The sequence below is a fragment of the Astatotilapia calliptera genome, chromosome 2 (assembly GCF_964374335.1).
Source record: "Astatotilapia calliptera chromosome 2, fAstCal68.1, whole genome shotgun sequence".
NCBI classification, from domain to species: Eukaryota; Metazoa; Chordata; class Actinopteri; order Cichliformes; family Cichlidae; genus Astatotilapia; species Astatotilapia calliptera.
The window spans coordinates 19,627,594-19,648,752 of record NC_137423.1 but is presented as its reverse complement, the minus strand read 5'-3'; the positions used below and the strand labels follow the sequence as shown (position 1 = coordinate 19,648,752).

General features: G+C 46.1%; 1 protein-coding gene across 1 annotated transcript; it reads right to left on the bottom strand.

The window, feature by feature from the left end:
* Positions 1-13,218: 13,218 nt before the first annotated feature.
* On the bottom strand, positions 13,219-19,989 carry LOC113032851 (uncharacterized). Its single transcript, XM_080308772.1, has 5 exons — positions 19,339-19,989; positions 19,006-19,171; positions 18,790-18,885; positions 14,989-18,338; positions 13,219-13,468 (listed from the first exon to the last, which is right to left on the bottom strand). The coding sequence occupies exons 4-5, from the start codon at positions 16,881-16,883 to the stop codon at positions 13,219-13,221; spliced, it is 2,145 nt and encodes a 714-aa protein (XP_080164898.1). The 5' UTR covers positions 16,884-18,338; positions 18,790-18,885; positions 19,006-19,171; positions 19,339-19,989.
* Between the last annotated feature and the right edge of the window lie 1,170 nt (positions 19,990-21,159).

Below are 21,159 nucleotides of genomic sequence, written 5' to 3'. Positions count from 1 at the left end.
GTTTTTCCTTCCCACTGTCGCCAAAGTGCTTGCTCATAGGGGGTCATATGATTGTTGGGTTTTTCTCTGTATCTATGAAGCGCCTTGAGGCGACTTTTGTTGTGATTTGGCGCTATATAAATAAAATTGAATTGAATTGAATTGAATTGGATGAACCCGAGTATATCTAGCTGATATCTCTCAGCCTCATACACTGGTTCCTTCATTTTATCTCCTTAAGGCCATTCAGATTGGATCCCTAAGGCACTGGAGCCTTATGACTAAGGTGGCTGGCTCACTGATGGGTTGACCCATCAGGATGAGCCCTTTCGGGCCTCACTGGATGAGGTCCAGCCACTAGGAACTAGACAATTAGACCCTCCATCAGTCCTAGATGCAGGGTGGGACTGTGGTCTATCTGCTCTTGCCAAGTCCAAAAAAGTTCATTGAGATGTTTTCAGTGGGAGAAACATTTCTTCACTCATCCAAGTGACTTCTTCAGTATCAGCTGACTGCAGTTTTCAACAACCATATAAAATGTACATCAGCATAATGACTGACAATAGCACCAGTTTCTTCTGTTTCATGGTCATTAATATGCAAACTGTCATCCTACTCTTACATCCTATTGAACTGTAACAGTAGAGTTATAGTTGTATCAGTCTTATAAGATAAGATAAGATAAGATAAGATAGAACTTTATTAATCCCTCAGGTGGGTTCCTCTGGGAAATTCGACTTCCAAAAAAAGCACAGCAACGACCGAAGTTACAGTTACAGAACTGTTATATATATATATGTACACACACACACACACACACACACACACACACACACACACACACACACACACACACACACACACACACACACACACACACACACACATATATAAATACAGAGACAAATATAAATAAAATATACAAAGGGGATAAATAGAATAAATAGGAATAAAAAATAAAAATACAAGTGAATTGCACATTTCAAGTATTGAGTCTATTGCACTGTTGACTATTTACAAAAAGTATTGCACAAGGTATTGTACAGTGAGGTGCAGAGGCACTACAGCTTAGTTGTTCCCCCCTCCTTTGTCCTCCTGTTTCCCCTCCCTCTCCCCTCCAGAGAGGAGTTAAACAGTCTGATGGCGTGTGGGACAAAGGAGTTTTTAAGTCTGTTAGTTCTTGTCTTGGGGAGAAGCAACCTGTCACTGAACAGACTCTTCTGATTGTTTATGGCCGTGTGCAGAGGATGCCCAGCATTGTCCATAATGTCCATCAGTTTCTTTAATGTCCTTTTCTCTGCCACTGTCACCAGAGTGTCCAGCTTCATGCCGACCACAGAGCTAGCCCTCCTGATCAGTTTCTCCAGCCTGGATGAGTCCCTCTTTGCTGTGCTGCTCCCCCAGCACACCACAGCATAGAAAAGTACTCCAGCAACCACTGACTGGTAAAACATCCTCAGGAGCTTCCTGCAGATGTTAAAAGACCTCAGCCTCCTGAGGAAGTACAGTCGGCTTTGGGCTTTTTTATACAGGTGCTCTGTGTTGCATGACCAGTCCAGTTTATTGTCCACCCACAGCCCGAGGTACTTGTACTTGTTGACCACCTCCACCTCCTCCCCCTCTATCTGAACTGGCAGTGGACCTTCTCTGGACCTCCCGAAGTCCACAACCAGTTCCTTAGTCTTTGAGGTGTTGAGTTGCAGGTGGTTTGTGTGACTGCAGGTGGTTTGTGTTCCTATATTTGTCTGTAAATTCTGTCTGTGGCACAGGCAGGTAATATCCTGGCTACAGAGCTTTGAGAATGATGAGCTTAACACGGGATCTATTTGAACAACTTGAAAGGTGTGGAAAGCGATTCAGGGGGAAAAAAACTTTCTGAACAACAAAAAATAATTCTCTTACCCTGCACTCCCGGTCTTCCACACATACACATCCAGTCCACACACTCACTTCATCGTTATTAGCTCTCGACCCCGGCTATAACAATAACCTCAAAACTTTTAAAGGAATCATGAGCATCAGTAGAAACTTCATTCTAAGCACAATTTCTCCCCATAACCTTACTCTCTCTCCCTACTACTCTCCCTCAGGCAAAACATTTTGCTGACCAAGACTTAGGCAGCCATCAAGAGCTACAATTTTCTCTTTATCCGCAGTTCACTTTATGACAGATCTGCTCACAACAGTGGCCAATAAACTTGGACATTCTCATTTTGGCTTAGAAAATATCTCCCAGACCCAAGACCTCTTCTCACTGTGTCATATCTATTAATGTCGTCTTTGTTTTCAACTTTTGTTACTGCGATGGCTTTTGCACACACTGTTACGGTATTGTTAGTTCAGCGTGCTGTTCACTCTGTTGTCTGCCAGCATGTGGTTGTCTACAACTCTGTGCTTGGCAGAAATTCTGATGAAAAAAACTACAGTGTGTTTTAAGTGTTTTTGTTTAAGAATAGTGGAGCCAACACCTGTCAGTAAGGGCCTTTCCAGTGGTTGTTTTTCCAAAGGAATGACACCAGACAGATAGGTTCCCAGAAAATCTAAAGAATAATCAGTGATAATGCTTAAAAATTAACACAGAAAACACTGAATATGACTTTCACACTCATGTCCTCTAATGCATGAAAAGTTACAAACCTTTTACCACTTTATAAAACAATTTGCATGACCTCGTGCGAGTAAGTTAAGTAAGTAAAAGTTTTGACAGGGAGGTTTGGAACTCTGCAGTTACTGATTCACCAGATGTGAATGAATTTTAAAGTACTGAGCACCCAAGACTTCAAAATGAAAGGAGTCTGAATATTTAAGGTGGGGCGGTTCAAAACAACAAGATGGTGATGGTTATATTTGGCTCAATGCCCAGCTTCATCTGGCTATGTCCATCTTTTATGCACAGTCTGTCGTTTTATATACATGCTAAATATGTTATTTACATACAATCTGTTTTCTTAGCTATTTAATTAATGATTTTGATCCAATTGTTTTTCTTTCTTTGTGATCATTAGCTGTTAAAACCTTATTTTACTGACTTTGCATATCAATTAATAATAGTGTGCTGGCAAAGTACAGAAAAAGTTGTATGAAATCTGCACGTGTTATTAAACTAAAATAATAGCAGCCCTGTTAATTTATGATGAAAAGACATGTATTTCTAGGAGAATCACAAAGTGTCTCAGGGCAGCGTGTACACAAATGTCATCATATAAGACACACACACAAAATATATCTACTACACATGTGAGGCCTTGAACAACTTTAACAGATTATTGTTGCTCTTCAGGCAAAATGTAAAATAAAACATCGATGATGAAACATGTCAGAAGACACACGTGACACGAAGGGAAATCAAGCTCGATCATCTTGTTTACCTCAGGTCCCCAGGGTTGAGTTATGTTTGTCAGCTACTGTGTGATGGACCACAAGCTCTCTGAAAATGATGTGTGTGTGTGTGTGTGTGTGTGTGTGTGTGTGTGTGTGTGTGTGTGTGTGTGTGTGTGTGTGTGTGTGTGAGCTTTCAAGCAAGTTCCTGTAAACTCAGCATAGATCATTTGGAGAGCTGTAGCTCTCTCCAGATTAATGCCGTTAGTTTGCATTAAAATGTCTGAGCTTCTCTCACTCTCCCCCTTAGCTTTCCCATCCACCTCCCTTCTCTCCAATCCCACTCTTTTCGAGCCTCCACCCTTTCTGTCATCCTGCTTGATCAAGTATGGGATGAGGGGATATTTAGGGAGGGAGGAGAGAGTAATGATAGACCCTTTTCTGACAAGCTGAGACTGCGTAAAGAGGAAGAGGAAGTCAGATGAGAATGAGATGTATTTAGAGAGAAATGAAACAGGAAAGGACATCAAGAGCACAGAATAGAGGCAAAGATTGATACAAACAAAAGGAAGAGGAAACAGAGAGTGGGAGAAATCTGTGACAAAAAAGGCATCATGCTCCACTGAGCATGTACAAAGTGTCCTGAAAGCAGCAGAAAGACTGTGTCTGTAGACGTAGAGATACAGAGAGTGTCCACATTTTATAATTCAGAAAGAAATCATAGTAAGGAAATTACTACACACCACTTACAGAGGAGTACTTGTAAGTACATTTATAGTGTGCAGTATACAGTGAGCTTCATCGTTTACCAGAGTGGACCTGGTCTTCTGGTCTTGCAGGGGAGCTGAAACCCTTATGAACTGTGCAAAAGTCTGTTTGGTATGAACAGCAGCCTGAACTCTGTTAGGCAGCTTTTTAAAAATAATTTCTTTAAGTAGTTTTCAGGAACAGTTCTCCAGGCTTCTTGAAGGACATTCAAAGCTCTTCTTTGGATGTTGGTTGTCATAGTGCCAGGGTTGCTTTTACAACACTTGCAGCATGGCTATGATCCCAAACACACTGCCAAATTAAGCTATTATCATTCAAATGCTTTCCACATGGTATTGCACGGTGAACCCAAATCTGAGGGTGCTTTTCTAGGTTCATAATTCCATCAATTTTGAAAATATCCTCAACAGCAGGGGCCAAAATGCAGCTCCAAACTACCACAGAGCCTCCAGAGTGTTACTCGCAGGTTATAATTGGTTGTTAATTTTTCTGTTTTGTAGATAAAACAATGGTTCATCCTGTGAATTAGGGGCCATTTTGATGGGTCAGTGTTAAGTGGTATCTTTGAAAAGGGATTACTTTGATAGTTTAAACATTTATTCTCAACCTTATGCAAACACTAATGTTGATTTGTTGAGTTGCAGATAATACTTTCAAATTTAATGTAGCTGTAAATTCTCTGTTACTTGGATGATTGAACACTGATCCAAACATGTAGCAGATTTAATTATTCAGCAATGAAAGCTTAAAGTTTCTAAAATAATGTCTGTCTAAAAATAATTATTCTGAATGTTGACTGAGTATTAAGCATTAAACAAACATTTAATCGGACACCTGTATCATTCGGTTCTCTCTAACGATGCACTCCTGTCGCTCTATTGAGGTTGAGGTTTATAGTTTTGATAAATTAATAAAATAAGTTTATACATCATCTAGATTTGGGGAAAATACACACAAATACCTGTCGTAGATCTAGTGTACAGACACACGTAAAAAAACAATCTGAAAGAATTCAGGCTGTCCAAGTTCTCAGGCAGCAGATGGATTATTTGGGTGAAACTCCTTGAGCATGGCACACAGCTCAGCTGAATGAAGTTCAGCAAATTAGCTCAAAAACCCTCCATTTCATCGGCATTATTATCAGTCCCACAAGTACTTACATTTTTGTGTCCAGGCATTATTTTGTCAATATCAAGTACTGCTTGATTAGTCAACAGCTACAGTTACTGAGATGGCAGCAAAAAGTAATTTAATATTAGTGCAAGCACTCTTTGAAGTGGCACTTTGTCAGAAAAACAACTGAAGAGTAATGTGAAGTACTAGTTTTGCAATATTTAAGCTAGTCTGATACCACCCCCCCCCCCCCCCCCCCCCACCGCTTTCTTAACTCTTCAATAAGCCAGGGCCAAGCCAGCTCCGATCAGCAAGAACCCTGTTATCATGGTTCCGAATAGGTAGATATCTTCAGCGTCCTCGATCGACAGTCCTGCCAGGCACATGACCCTCCATTTCTGCCACCCGTCCATCGTGTATCCGGCAGGGAAAGTCCCTGCAGGGCACTCGGGCTCTCCCAAGCCCAGACTTCTCGTTGAGAAAAGAGTGTCAATAGCATTCAGCGACCAGTTGATCAAATCCATAATTCTCTTTAGGTTTTAGATACAGACTGTGAGAGAGTGTTCCAGGGAAAGTAATACAAAAAACACGAGACTAGACAAGGACATAAGCAGGGAAGATAAGGGAGAGGAGAAAAAGTGCGTCCACCTCCTCCGAAAGCCAAAAGAGAAGAGAGTTACATCATTGGGAAAGTTTTCACTGTTACTGCAGTTCATCGTTGTTTGGAATTGCTAAACTTATCATTGCTTATGTGTAACTGCTGTGAGTGTTTCAGTAGTCAAAACATTTTAACCTCGTAAGACTCAAACTCTTTCATGGCATGCATTTTTAATTTCTCTTTGCTATTTGGGCTGATTGGGACCTGATGAATGTAAAAACAAAGAATTACCTGTTTTTTTTTTTTTTTTTACCTGGTTTATTTGTTTCTGAGAAAAATGAGATCCACACATGAGGACATTTGTTTTAAATTTTAATAGGACAGTGGCAGTATGATGTCCTCGTAAGTAGGGATGGGTATCGTTTAGGTTTTATCCGATACCGGTGCCAAACCGGTACTTTTGAAATGGTGCCGGTGCTTAAACGGTGCTCAAACCGGTGCTTAAAGAATGGAGAACACAAAATTGGTCCAAAAACCTTTCATGTTCAGCTGATTTTTTTTTTTGTAAAAAGATAACAATGTTAGCCTTTTCTGCAGCTATAGGGCATATTTGGCATCACTCTTGGCTGGAAGCAGTGCTTAAACAATGGAAAAAACACAAACTTTGTCCAAAAGCCTCTCACTGGGAAATGTTTCACGTGGCTGCTAGGGACATTGATGAGTACACAGACTCAGTCCGCGGATTTATCAGGAAATGCGTGGGAGATGTTGTCCCATCCAGAACAGTTAAATCCTTCCCAAATCAAAAACCCTGGATTAACGGAGATGTTCGTGCGGCACGGCGCACCGCCTTTGCCTCCGCAAACACATCAGAATACAAACACGCACATTACCAACTCCGGAAGATGATCAAAGCAGCCAAACGTGAGTACAGGGACAGGGTCGAGCAACAGTTTGACAACCCTCGGAGGATGTGGCAGGGACTAAACACGATCGCAGACTTTACAGGGAAAACCAGCACACCGCAGACTCTCTGTGTGAGGATCTAAACGTATTCTACGCTAGATTCGAAACAGCGAACACCATGAGACCGGACAGTGTGCGCACCGCGGATGACGTCAGTGCGCACACTGTGTCTGAGGAGGATGTGCGGAAGTGCTTCAGGAAGGTGAACGCACACAAAGCTACTGGTCCGGACGGGATTCCCGGCCACGTCCTCAAGTCATGCGCGGCTCAGCTGGCTGGAGTGTTCACACAGATCTTCAACCTTTCCCTCTCTCTGTCTGTAGTCCCAGCCTGCTTCAAAATGGCCACCATCGTCCCTGTACCCAAATCCTCCACCATCTCCTCATTGAACGACTGGTGACCTGTAGCCCTGACCCCCATCATAAGCAAATGCTTCGAGAAGCTGGTCAGGGACTTCATCCGCTCTGCACTACCCGACTCACTGGACCCTCTACAGTTCGCATACCGCCACAACAGGTCCACTGATGATGCCATAGCCCTGACACTACATACTGCCCTGTCACACCTGGAGAAGAGAGACACGTATGTGAGAATGCTGTTTGTAGATTACAGCTCAGCATTCAATATTATCGTTCCCTCGAAGCTGGACAGGAAACTGCAGGATCTAGGACTGAGCAGCTCCCTCTGCAGCTGGATCCTTAGCTTCCTGTCTGACAGACGCCAAGTGGTCAGACTGGGCAGCATCACCTCATCCCCCATCACACTGAACACTGGTGCTCCACAGGGGTGTGTACTGAGCCCTCTCCTGTACTCACTCTACACCTACGACTGCACGGCCACTAACAACTCCAACATCATTGTGAAGTTTGCGGACGACACTACAGTGGTGGGTCTTATCACCAACGGTGATGAGACGGCCTACAGGGAGGAGGTCAGCGCCCTGACCCACTGGTGTCAAGCCAACCATCTCACACTCAACGTCGCAAAGACAGAGTTGATAGTGGACTTCTGGAGGTGCAGAGAAGTACACACCCCCATCACCATCAACGGCGCTGCTGTGGAGAGAGTGAGCAGCTTCCGGTTCCTTGGGATACATCTGGCTGAGGATCTTACGTGGTCAGTACACACAAACAAAACAGTGAAGAAGGCACAGCAGCGCCTCTTCTTTCTCAGGAGACTGAAAAGATTTGGCATGAACCCCCGCATCCTCAGGACCTTCTATCGCTGTGCCATTGAGAGCATCCTCACTGGATGCATCACCACCTGGTATGGCAACAGCACCGCCTACAACCGCAAAGCTCTCCAGCGAGTAGTGCGGTGCTCTGAACGAATAATTGGAGGTGAGCTTCCCTCCCTCCAAGACACCTACAGGAAGCGGTGCCTGAGGAAAGCGGGGAGGATCATCAAGGACTCCAGTCACCCCAGCCATAAACTGTTCAGACTACTTCCATCAGGAAGGAGGTTCTGCAGCATCCGGTCCCGTACCAGCAGACTGAGAGACAGCTTTTTCCATCAGGCCATCAGACTGCTGAACACGTCATAGACACCTCACCTTCACTACTGGAACTTCAACATTTTGCACTCCATACTGTACAGTAATGCCACTGTTTTGCACATGTCTCAACTCTGTATATTTTTATATATTTTATTTTATTGTTTACTCTATTTAATCTGTAAAATATGCATATATATACACACACACACACACACACACACACACACACACACGTAGAAAAACATTTAGTATACACATCCAGAAATCCAGAAAAGAGAGGTGATCCAGTAATGCTGCACTAATGAATTAGACTAACTATTCACTTTAGCTAAAGTTATTAAGTTAGCTAAAGAGTTGGGATGCTGTGTAAGACATAAATAAAGCTAAAATACAAAGGTTTGGACACCGTTTTGCATGTTTCCCTACTGTAGGGGTCTCTGCAAGCATACAGAGGGGGTACTCTGAGAGGGTACAAGATGACAACTTTGTAATTCTACTAGAAACAGTCGATCATATTTGTTTGTCAAAGCTGAATTCAGGGCAAACTATGTTAAATTAGCGTTTTTAGCTAGCAGCTGCAATAAGCATAAAAGTTACCTTACGGCTATCATTTGTTAACATGACGCTTGTTCTTATACATGTAATACATTTATTACCAACCTGAGAGTTTATCCGCTGGTCATTCGACATGACGAATGACTTCTGAAGTCTTAATTCAGCTCAAGACGCTGTAGATTCCCGTCAGTAACACTTTCGGTCCGCTAGTAAAACGTAGTTCTATTAATCTGCGCTTGAACTGGAACCGGATGTAAGTTCCAAAAAACTGAATTTTGGAACTGAAATTGAATTGTAGAACTGAAACTGAATGGTGAGAAGTGAAACTGAAATTATTCGAGAGCTGAATTTTTAAAGGATAAAATGCAGTTTCAAAGCAAATGAATTCATTTTCAAAATATAAAATTCAATTTCAATTTAGTGATGATCATTTTCAAACCATAAATTCAATTTCAAATTAGACTAATTCAAATTCAGTTTTCAAAAGCATTTATTCAAGTTACAATTCAGATTCAATCTGAGCAATTCAAATTCAAATTGAACTTATTCAAATTCAGTTTCTGATGGCACAGATTTCTGCCCATACGTATATTTTACCTGTTTATGTTATTGTATTTTGCACAACTCTGTTGCTTGTGAAGCTCGCACACAAGAATTTCACTCACATGTACTGTACCAGTGTACCTGCACATGTGATGTGACAATAAAAGTGATTTGATTTGATCATGCTTCACTGTTTTCCACTTTTTCTTTGGTCATTTTAGCCTTTTTGGCCAGGGTGAAGGGAGTATCTGCCATCAAACAAAAAAAAAGAGGTGTGGTTAGGGGACGTATGAGGAAAATGTAAAAGAAAGCACTCAGTGCAATCAAAGTGCTTCATCACTGCACTGTAAAACCCAATAAGTTAATTTTACTCAAAACTTTTGGTGAAACTGATTACATAAAATATTTTAAGTAACTAAAACTTAAAAATAAAAGTTAAATAAACACACTTTATTTATTAGCGTTAGATAAATATTTTTAAGTACCATTGATAAATGTTTTTATGTTATATCCACATTTTTGGTTTAGTACTCTCTACTTGATATTTTGAGTTTCAAGTACAAATCTAGCTCAAGTAACTTTAAGGAATTAATTTTTAGTTTCAAAATGTTAACCATTTTAAGCTAATACAACTCAAAATTTTTAAATACAAATGCTTGTAATATCCAAATCTACTGTGTTTTGAATTTGATATAAAAAAAAAAGTGCCCAAAATAATTACACTTGTAAAAACATAAGACAGAAAATATAAATTCAAGTTACAAATTTATTGAGTTACTTTGACACATAGCCTTTCTAACAAAAAGCCCAAAGACATAAATCCACCATATTTTATAGGGAATAATGTCAGAAATTTTGGCACAAGGTTACAATATTAGAAATAAAGAATTTCACAACATGTTTTAAGACTATTCAAATTTGATTAACACATGAGTATGGCCTTTTTTGTCACGGATTGCCGGGGCAAGCCGTGTGGAATGTAGGAAGGACCCAAAAGGCAGCAGCTCTGGTGCAGGTGAGTGTTTATTAACAGGGGTGGGTAAGTACAAACAGCGGTGGCGACAAAACATGAAACTGGAAACCTAAACTGGGTAAACTAATAAGACAAACCAGAACGAGGATGCAGGGAGGTCCGGAGAAATACATATGGGAAGACGCAGGGAGACCAAAGGGAAACAACACAGACGAACCAGCAATTACTAAGACAGAAAATACAACTTAAATACAGTCAGAGAACACAGGGAGATTACACACAGGTGGGAAACACAGCTGGGAGTGATTAACATAACGAGACTAGGGAGGCAAACTGAAAACACTCACATAAGACGCAGACCTTCACAATAAAACAGGAACACACGGGCAGAACAGAGTAAACACTAAACAAAGGAAGAACAGAACCAAAATCGAAGAGAAAACACAAAATGCTGGGTCAAAAGGACCCAGGATCATGACAGAACCCCCCCTCAAGGGCTGGCTCCCGACAGCCCAAAAACAAAACAAAAAAAACAGAAAACAACCCAACCAGGGCGGGCGGAGGGGGTCCAGGACGGAGGGCTCGAGGCAAAACAAAACAGGAGCACCAGAAGGCCAGAAGACAAAAAGAAAAACAAAACACAAGTCCAAAACCAAAAGAAAAGCACACCAAAGCACAGGAAAACCGAGTCCAAAACAGAAAAGACCAGGGGGCCGGCCAGGGGGCCGACAGCACAGGAGTCCAAAACAGAAGAGTTCAGGGGGCCGGCCAGGGGGCCGACAGCACAGGAACCCAAACAGTCCAGGGGGCCGGCCGTGCGGAAGGCAACAGCGGCCACTCAGGCGATGGCGGTCCGGGGGCCGGCCGCGCGGAAGGCAACGGCGGCCACTCAGGCGATGGTGGCCGGCCAGTAGCCTAGCCAGCGGTCTAGAAAACGGCCGCTTAGCTCCAGACCCAAACGAGGCCGGGCCAGGCGAGGCTGAGGCCACAGCAGGCGGAGATGATGAAGCCGGGCCAGGCGGAGATGATGAAGCCGGGCCAGGCGAGGACGATGATGAAGCCGGGCCAGGCGAGGACGAAGCTGAAGCCGGGCCAGGCGAGGAAGAAGCTGAAGCCGAACCAGGCGAGGACGAAGCTGAAGCTGAACCAGGCGAGGATGAAATTGGACCAGGCGAAGCTGGAGCTGAAGCTGAAGCTAGACCAGGCGAGGATGAAACTGGACCAGGTGAGGCTGGAGCTGAAGCTGAAGCTAGACCAGGCGAGGATGAAGACTCGGATGAAGCTGGACCAGGCGAGGATGAAGACTCGGATGAAGCTGGACCAGGCGAGGATGAAGGCTCTGAGGCTGGACCAGACGAGGCTGATGGCTCTGAGGCTGGACCAGACGAGGCTGATGATGAAGCTGCAGCCGGCGAGGAGGATGATGAAGCTGCAGCAGGCGGCTGGACGGGCTCCTTGGGCCCTCCAGCGGAGACATGAGACGAAAACCGGAGCGGTCCTTCGGACCCTCCAGCGGAGACAGGAGACGAAGGCCGGAGCGGTCCCTCGGACCCTCCAGCGGAGACTAGAGACAAAGGCCGGAGCGGTCCCTCGGACCCTCCAGCGGAGACTAGAGACAAAGGCCGGAGCGGTCCCTTGGACCCTCCAGCGGAGACTAGAGACAAAGGCCGGAGCGGTCCCTCGGACCCTCCAGCGGAGACTAGAGACAAAGGCCGGAGCGGTCCCTCGGACCCTCCAGCAGAAGTCAACACTAAGCCAGCAGTCATGGAGTCTTCTGGCAAACACGAAGGCAACTGGCAATGCACTGAGCACTGGCTCTGCCCAGGCAACGCTGACATGGTGCAGTTCTCAGGTGGCTGCATAGACTTCAGGGGTCCAGAATCAGCTGGGGACTGAGACCTAGCCTCTGGGGAAGCCCTGGAGCGGCAAACTGTGCCAATGGCGGCTGAACCGCGAAAAGCCCCTTGAGGTGATATTAGACTTTCTCCCTGCATGGAGTGAATGAGTGAAACTGGGGATACTGGAGCCGGAGCTACTGGGACCTGCGCTACAGGCGGCACTGGAGCTACTGGGGCCTGCGCTACAGGCGGCACTGGAAGGGACACGGGTGGCTCTGGGGCCTGCGCTACAGGCGGCACTGGAAGGGACACGGGTGGCTCTGGGGCCTGCACTGGAAGGGACACGGGTGGCTCTGGGGCCTGAACTGAAAGGGACACGGGAGACTGAACTGAAAGGGACACGGGAGACTGAGCTGAAAGGGACACGGGAGACTGAGCTGAGGGGGACACGGGAGACTGAGCTGAGGGGGACACGGGAGACTGAGCTGAGGGGGACACGGGAGACTGAGCTGAGGGGGACACGGGAAACTGAGCTGAGGGGGACACGGGAAACTGAGCTGAGGGTGGCTGCGAGGGAGCTAACTGAGCTGAGGGTGGCTGCGAGGGAGCTAACTGAGCTGAGGGTGGCTGCGAGGGAGCTAACTGAGCTGAGGGTGGCTGCGAGGGAGCTAACTGAGCTGAGGGTAGCTGCGAGGGAGCTAACTGAGCTGAGGGTGGCTGCGAGGGAGCTAACTGAGCTGAGGGTGGCTGCGAGGGAGCTAACTGAGCTGAGGGTGGCTGCGAGGGAGCTAACTGAACTGAGGGTGGCTGCGAGGGAGCTAACTGAACTGAGGGTGGCTGCGAGGGAGCTAACTGAACTGAGGGTAGCTGCGGGGGAGCTAACTGAACTGAGGGTGGCTGCGAGGGAGCTAACTGAACTGAGGGTAGCTGCGGGGGAGCTAACTGAACTGAGGGTAGCTGCACAGGCGATACGCAGCTCGCGTTGACATCCGCCACACAAAACACAGCCCCTGAATGAACAGTCACGTTGTCTGGAAAAGACACAGAGTCCTCACTCACCACAGCCGGTAAATTAGAAGTCCGAACGTCCGGCTGTGGGGTGGCGCGTCGGCGGCGCGATCGGCGTTTCCTCCCCGCAGACGGCTCCGACGGGCCGGGCAAGATCACATCCGGCGAGTCGGGCAGCGAGGCAGGAGTGGCTGAGAGAAGGTGAGGTGTGTGCTGGAGAAAAGCCTGCATGGTCGGAGGAAGCGATTTTAGAAGCCATGGCAGGCCGGAAAAGAGCCGTTGTAGCCGGCTTTCGACGGTGCGGCGAAGCTCCTCTGGAGGGTTTTCAAGCCACAGCCCGAGGAGAATCTCCACGTTATATGTAACGTCGTCCTGGAGCTCCTCGGACGGATTTACTGCTGCTGGGTCCATGGTGGCTGGTTCGTACTGTCACGGATTGCAAGCCGTGTGGAATGTAGGAAGGACCCAAAAGGCAGCAGCTCTGGTGCAGGTGAGTGTTTATTAACAGGGGTGGGTAAGTACAAACAGCGGTGGCGACAAAACATGAAACTGGAAACCTAAACTGGGTAAACTAATAAGACAAACCAGAATGAGGATGCAGGGAGGTCCGGAGAAATACATATGGGAAGACGCAGGGAGACCAAGGGGAAACCACACAGACGAACCAGCAATTACTAAGACAGAAAATACAACTTAAATACAGTCAGAGAACACAGGGAGATTACACACAGGTGGGAAACACAGCTGGGAGTGATTAACATAACGAGACTAGGGAGGCAAACTGAAAACACTCACATAAGACGCAGACCTTCACAATAAAACAGGAACACACGGGCAGAACAGAGTAAACACTAAACAAAGGAAGAACAGAACCAAAATCGAAGAGAAAACACAAAATGCTGGGTCAAAAGGACCCAGGATCATGACAGAACCCCCCCTCAAGGGCTGGCTCCCGACAGCCCAAAAACAAAACAAAAAAAACAGAAAACAACCCAACCAGGGCGGGCGGAGGGGGTCCAGGACGGAGGGCTCGAGGCAAAACAAAACAGGAGCACCAGAAGGCCAGAAGACAAAAAGAAAAACAAAACACAAGTCCAAAACCAAAAGAAAAGCACACCAAAGCACAGGAAAACCGAGTCCAAAACAGAAAAGACCAGGGGGCCGGCCAGGGGGCCGACAGCACAGGAGTCCAAAACAGAAGAGTTCAGGGGGCCGGCCAGGGGGCCGACAGCACAGGAACCCAAACAGTCCAGGGGGCCGGCCGTGCGGAAGGCAACAGCGGCCACTCAGGCGATGGCGGTCCGGGGGCCGGCCGCGCGGAAGGCAACGGCGGCCACTCAGGCGATGGTGGCCGGCCAGTAGCCTAGCCAGCGGTCTAGAAAACGGCCGCTTAGCTCCAGACCCAAACGAGGCCGGGCCAGGCGAGGCTGAGGCCACAGCAGGCGGAGATGATGAAGCCGGGCCAGGCGGAGATGATGAAGCCGGGCCAGGCGAGGACGATGATGAAGCCGGGCCAGGCGAGGACGAAGCTGAAGCCGGGCCAGGCGAGGAAGAAGCTGAAGCCGAACCAGGCGAGGACGAAGCTGAAGCTGAACCAGGCGAGGATGAAATTGGACCAGGCGAAGCTGGAGCTGAAGCTGAAGCTAGACCAGGCGAGGATGAAACTGGACCAGGTGAGGCTGGAGCTGAAGCTGAAGCTAGACCAGGCGAGGATGAAGACTCGGATGAAGCTGGACCAGGCGAGGATGAAGACTCGGATGAAGCTGGACCAGGCGAGGATGAAGGCTCTGAGGCTGGACCAGACGAGGCTGATGGCTCTGAGGCTGGACCAGACGAGGCTGATGATGAAGCTGCAGCCGGCGAGGAGGATGATGAAGCTGCAGCAGGCGGCTGGACGGGCTCCTTGGGCCCTCCAGCGGAGACATGAGACGAAAACCGGAGCGGTCCTTCGGACCCTCCAGCGGAGACAGGAGACGAAGGCCGGAGCGGTCCCTCGGACCCTCCAGCGGAGACTAGAGACAAAGGCCGGAGCGGTCCCTCGGACCCTCCAGCGGAGACTAGAGACAAAGGCCGGAGCGGTCCCTTGGACCCTCCAGCGGAGACTAGAGACAAAGGCCGGAGCGGTCCCTCGGACCCTCCAGCGGAGACTAGAGACAAAGGCCGGAGCGGTCCCTCGGACCCTCCAGCAGAAGTCAACACTAAGCCAGCAGTCATGGAGTCTTCTGGCAAACACGAAGGCAACTGGCAATGCACTGAGCACTGGCTCTGCCCAGGCAACGCTGACATGGTGCAGTTCTCAGGTGGCTGCATAGACTTCAGGGGTCCAGAATCAGCTGGGGACTGAGACCTAGCCTCTGGGGAAGCCCTGGAGCGGCAAACTGTGCCAATGGCGGCTGAACCGCGAAAAGCCCCTTGAGGTGATATTAGACTTTCTCCCTGCATGGAGTGAATGAGTGAAACTGGGGATACTGGAGCCGGAGCTACTGGGACCTGCGCTACAGGCGGCACTGGAGCTACTGGGGCCTGCGCTACAGGCGGCACTGGAAGGGACACGGGTGGCTCTGGGGCCTGCGCTACAGGCGGCACTGGAAGGGACACGGGTGGCTCTGGGGCCTGCACTGGAAGGGACACGGGTGGCTCTGGGGCCTGAACTGAAAGGGACACGGGAGACTGAACTGAAAGGGACACGGGAGACTGAGCTGAAAGGGACACGGGAGACTGAGCTGAGGGGGACACGGGAGACTGAGCTGAGGGGGACACGGGAGACTGAGCTGAGGGGGACACGGGAGACTGAGCTGAGGGGGACACGGGAAACTGAGCTGAGGGGGACACGGGAAACTGAGCTGAGGGGGACACTGGAAACTGAGCTGAGGGTGGCTGCGAGGGAGCTAACTGAGCTGAGGGTGGCTGCGAGGGAGCTAACTGAGCTGAGGGTGGCTGCGAGGGAGCTAACTGAGCTGAGGGTGGCTGCGAGGGAGCTAACTGAGCTGAGGGTAGCTGCGAGGGAGCTAACTGAGCTGAGGGTGGCTGCGAGGGAGCTAACTGAGCTGAGGGTGGCTGCGAGGGAGCTAACTGAGCTGAGGGTGGCTGCGAGGGAGCTAACTGAACTGAGGGTGGCTGCGAGGGAGCTAACTGAACTGAGGGTGGCTGCGAGGGAGCTAACTGAACTGAGGGTAGCTGCGGGGGAGCTAACTGAACTGAGGGTGGCTGCGAGGGAGCTAACTGAACTGAGGGTAGCTGCGGGGGAGCTAACTGAACTGAGGGTAGCTGCACAGGCGATACGCAGCTCGCGTTGACATCCGCCACACAAAACACAGCCCCTGAATGAACAGTCACGTTGTCTGGAAAAGACACAGAGTCCTCACTCACCACAGCCGGTAAATTAGAAGTCCGAACGTCCGGCTGTGGGGTGGCGCGTCGGCGGCGCGATCGGCGTTTCCTCCCCGCAGACGGCTCCGACGGGCCGGGCAAGATCACATCCGGCGAGTCGGGCAGCGAGGCAGGAGTGGCTGAGAGAAGGTGAGGTGTGTGCTGGAGAAAAGCCTGCATGGTCGGAGGAAGCGATTTTAGAAGCCATGGCAGGCCGGAAAAGAGCCGTTGTAGCCGGCTTTCGACGGTGCGGCGAAGCTCCTCTGGAGGGTTTTCAAGCCACAGCCCGAGGAGAATCTCCACGTTATATGTAACGTCGTCCTGGAGCTCCTCGGACGGATTTACTGCTGCTGGGTCCATGGTGGCTGGTTCGTACTGTCACGGATTGCAAGCCGTGTGGAATGTAGGAAGGACCCAAAAGGCAGCAGCTCTGGTGCAGGTGAGTGTTTATTAACAGGGGTGGGTAAGTACAAACAGCGGTGGCGACAAAACATGAAACTGGAAACCTAAACTGGGTAAACTAATAAGACAAACCAGAATGAGGATGCAGGGAGGTCCGGAGAAATACATATGGGAAGACGCAGGGAGACCAAGGGGAAACAACACAGACGAACCAGCAATTACTAAGACAGAAAATACAACTTAAATACAGTCAGAGAACACAGGGAGATTACACACAGGTGGGAAACACAGCTGGGAGTGATTAACATAACGAGACTAGGGAGGCAAACTGAAAACACTCACATAAGACGCAGACCTTCACAATAAAACAGGAACACACGGGCAGAACAGAGTAAACACTAAACAAAGGAAGAACAGAACCAAAATTGAAGAGAAAACACAAAATGCTGGGTCAAAAGGACCCAGGATCATGACATTTTTATTAAAAAACAAACAAAAGGAAAATAAAATCCTTCATTATTAGGTGGGAAAACCGAATGAAAGTAATAGTATAGTATAGTGCAGCTAATACACTGAAATATAATTGGTAACCTTTTTAATATGCCAATACTGCGGTTATGCAAAATGCACATTTGTAGAGTGCAATCACAGTCTCAACAACAAAGCAATAAAACTTTAAATAGAAAAATACTTCTTTAGAGACATAAACAAAGTGTTATAAACCTCCTTAGCGCCTTATGTCAGTTATGAGTAGTTCAGGAGGAACGTTCCTTAAGTCAAGATCCCACCTAAAAGCCAGAAATGTAGTGAGATTGTCCTTCATTTTCTCTATAGATTTACAGTTATCTGACTAAAAACACAATCAAAATCAACTAAAACACAAGTGATGATGGGGGAAAAAAATTAATAAATAAAATAAAATCACCCCTTTTACTTTGGATGTGGCTTTTAGATAATGAAGTATGAAACAGAGTCTGCAAAGATTTCTTTATTCTATTCTCTCTTTTTATAAAAAACTTATCCAGACTTGGAAACATGATAAACTGAATTACTTGCTTTAACAGGCACTTGAGGGCTGTGTAGGAATCCTGGACATTATTCTGCTGCCAAAAGATCATTTTTAAGACTCAGCACTTTGGGCTTCAACTTCCCACCCTCCAGACCCATCAAAACTTTCTGAATAAAGTCAAAAATGTTGGCCAAACATTTTGGGTAGCTTAGGTGCAGGATGTCGGTCAGTCCAAATATTACTAGAAATGCATCAGCCAGGGTGGTGAAAACAATGATCATGTTACCCTCGACCAAAACTGCAGTCTTCTCAGGGCAGAAGAATGTTGCATCGCTGGAATTGGCTCTGATCAGGAGGAGTCCAAGTGGCACTTCACTAATATCTGGTCTATCAGAATGCATCATCTACAGAAAACAAAATTACTACATGTTAGTGCATTCCTATTTCTCTTAGTTTCATCTATACAAGTCACATTTCTGGATTATTACTAGCTCAGAAATCAATTGTTTGAACAACAAAAAAGCCACAACACACCAAAGATTTGAGAAAACAAACTGACAAAAATAGTACTTTTAGTAAAGCAAAGTCATACCTCTTCGTAGCAATAACAACAGAAAGTCAATAGGAGTTATATATTTTTTTCATTTGTACAGTGATGTATGGTTGGGCTAGGAACATTATGGAAGGTCTACACACATTAAAAACATGTAGTGTTTCCATTATGTGACATGGACACTGTTGTAGACAGATCCAAGCATGGAGATGCTTCTCAAACTCTCAAAGTGTCATAATGTTTTGAGAAATCTAAACAAGGATGCTATTAAGATATTGTTCACAACTTTGTCCAAAACTTACATCCCATGTTTTGATGAAGGTAGAGGTGTCTTCGTACAAATAGGCAGAGAGGGCATGAAGCACACCAGCACTTTGGGCATGGATATCAGCTTGTTCCTACATCACAAGAAAATTTTTATTTTAAATTATTGGCTAACCTAGTCAAGAATGGTAATTAAAATTGAAAAATTGATCAAATTAATTAAAGCTCAAAAAACAAGACAAAAACCCACTAACCTGGAGATTATAGCTTCTGAAGAGCTGAGACAGGACATCAGACACGTTCCCTGTGCAAACAGCTTTCTTTCTGAATAAGCTCTGGAGCCGGGGAGCATGTTGGTCCAACAGCATAAAAGTGGTTCTTCAGGTGGACGTTTGTAATCCTGTGGAATTCTGCACAGATCTGAACACACAGGATACATTTGTGTTTACAAGTTTCAATTAGTCTATAAATCTTTGCAAAATACATCAAAATCCTTACACTCCAAAGGCATAATTTGTTCAGACAGGCCAGATAACAAGAGTTGATATAAAATACATCTTGTTAGATCCATCTATATACATTCTTACCTGGGACTGGGATTTCAGAGTAGGCCAGCAATCCAGGATCTGACCTACTGGTAGGTCATCATTGATGATCTCTTTGCATTGCAAGGCCAAAGTTGTGTGCATCAGCTTTGTAATCAGGATTCTTTTCACTTTTCTCGACTTCATCTACAATCTGTAGTCTTAGCTGGTCAAGGTAAACAGCATCTTCACCCCTGAAAATTTACTTCTGCCCTGGCATGGACATAACAGTAAAACACAGAAGACAAGACAGACTACACAGAGAACAGAAAAGACACACAACCAAGGAGACACAGATGAAACATAACCAGCCCAGAACTCAACTAAACCTTAACTAATAATAACAACAATACAAGAACTTCACCTCATTTCAATATAACATAAAGCAAAAATACAAAATAAACTCAAAATGCTGGGTCACAGACCCAGCCCCTGACAGAAAAAAAACAAACTAAGTCTTTCACTAATGAACACTGGGCATCAGAATAAAATAAAACGAAAAAATAACTGTTTGGTAAATATATTATTGATGGATTCACCCTTAAGCTAACCTAAAATAGACCAGGCACAACAATTTTACAGTTCAGAAGATTCTACATTTCAACTTAGTATACATAACTATTTGCAATGTAAACCAAGTTCTACCGCGTAATTATGTAATGATTAATCACTGCTTTTGTAAGTATGTCCTGTGCCTACAATTTTGCTGCCCCAGTTTTAATATGTACAACTCCAGAGAACTAAACGTAAGTTTCAAGTTCCACCAGTTAGCAAATGGGCTAGCCAATATCAATATCCACGTATGCGCCAAGTGTGAAGCAGCGCAGCAGTGCATATTGATTCAACAATTTAACCACAAGGCAGTTTATAATCTGCAAATCCAGAAATGCCTTCTAAAGACTTCTTTTAAAATAGTAAGAGATTAGAAAAGTTATTAACACATTATTAGTCCCAGCCTCTGCTCGGACTAATGTATTATACTAAATATGAGCTTATTAGCATAATTCATGCAAAACACTTTGGGGCCAAGCCGACATGGATAAAACGACGCATGCATGTAATTCTTAAATGCCTGCTAGAGTTGTACATTTATGACGATAAAAACCCATATTACAACGGAGAAGTATAGTTTCAGAAAAAATAAAACTTACCACAAAAGCGCTCCTGAAGATGCTGCAAAGGCGGTAAATGCAGCTAGCCAAGTGCAGAGCGTTAGCTGTTCCAGTTCAAAAGTCCGTAACATACCATAGCATGCCCTCCTTTATCCAGCGTCAAAGGCAATGCCGCAAAAAACTCTTGACAAATCTTTTTATTTCTGTTCGGATATTAACGTTCCACAAGTTTATTTCGGAGTAATGAGCGGGCATTCGCACTCGAAGCGAGGAATCCAAGATGGTTGCCAGCACTTCATAAAGAAACAGGTGGCGCACGTAGGTACGTACGTAGGCACGTAAGTGACGTCAGTGTTAAAACTCAAATTATTTGAGGGCAATGCCAGAAACTAATCAATATATTCAAGTACTGATAACTTGAAAAAACAAACTTGTTCAATCTACTCAAAAAAATAAAGGTGTATGAACTTATAACAGGTTTTTAAGTAGTTGGAACTCATTTCATTTATCAAACTATTACTATTCGGTCTTACAGTGTGTAATTGTAGCCGCTAAACTGGTGGAACTAAATCTTCACCACCACGCCTATACAAGCAGAAAGGGGAGTGAGTGGGTCAGCGCTCAGAGCACAGAAATTTAGCTGGCTTCAAACACACCATTTATTTTCAGGATAAAACACAGTCAGAACCCCAAATACAAGCTAAAATCCCCG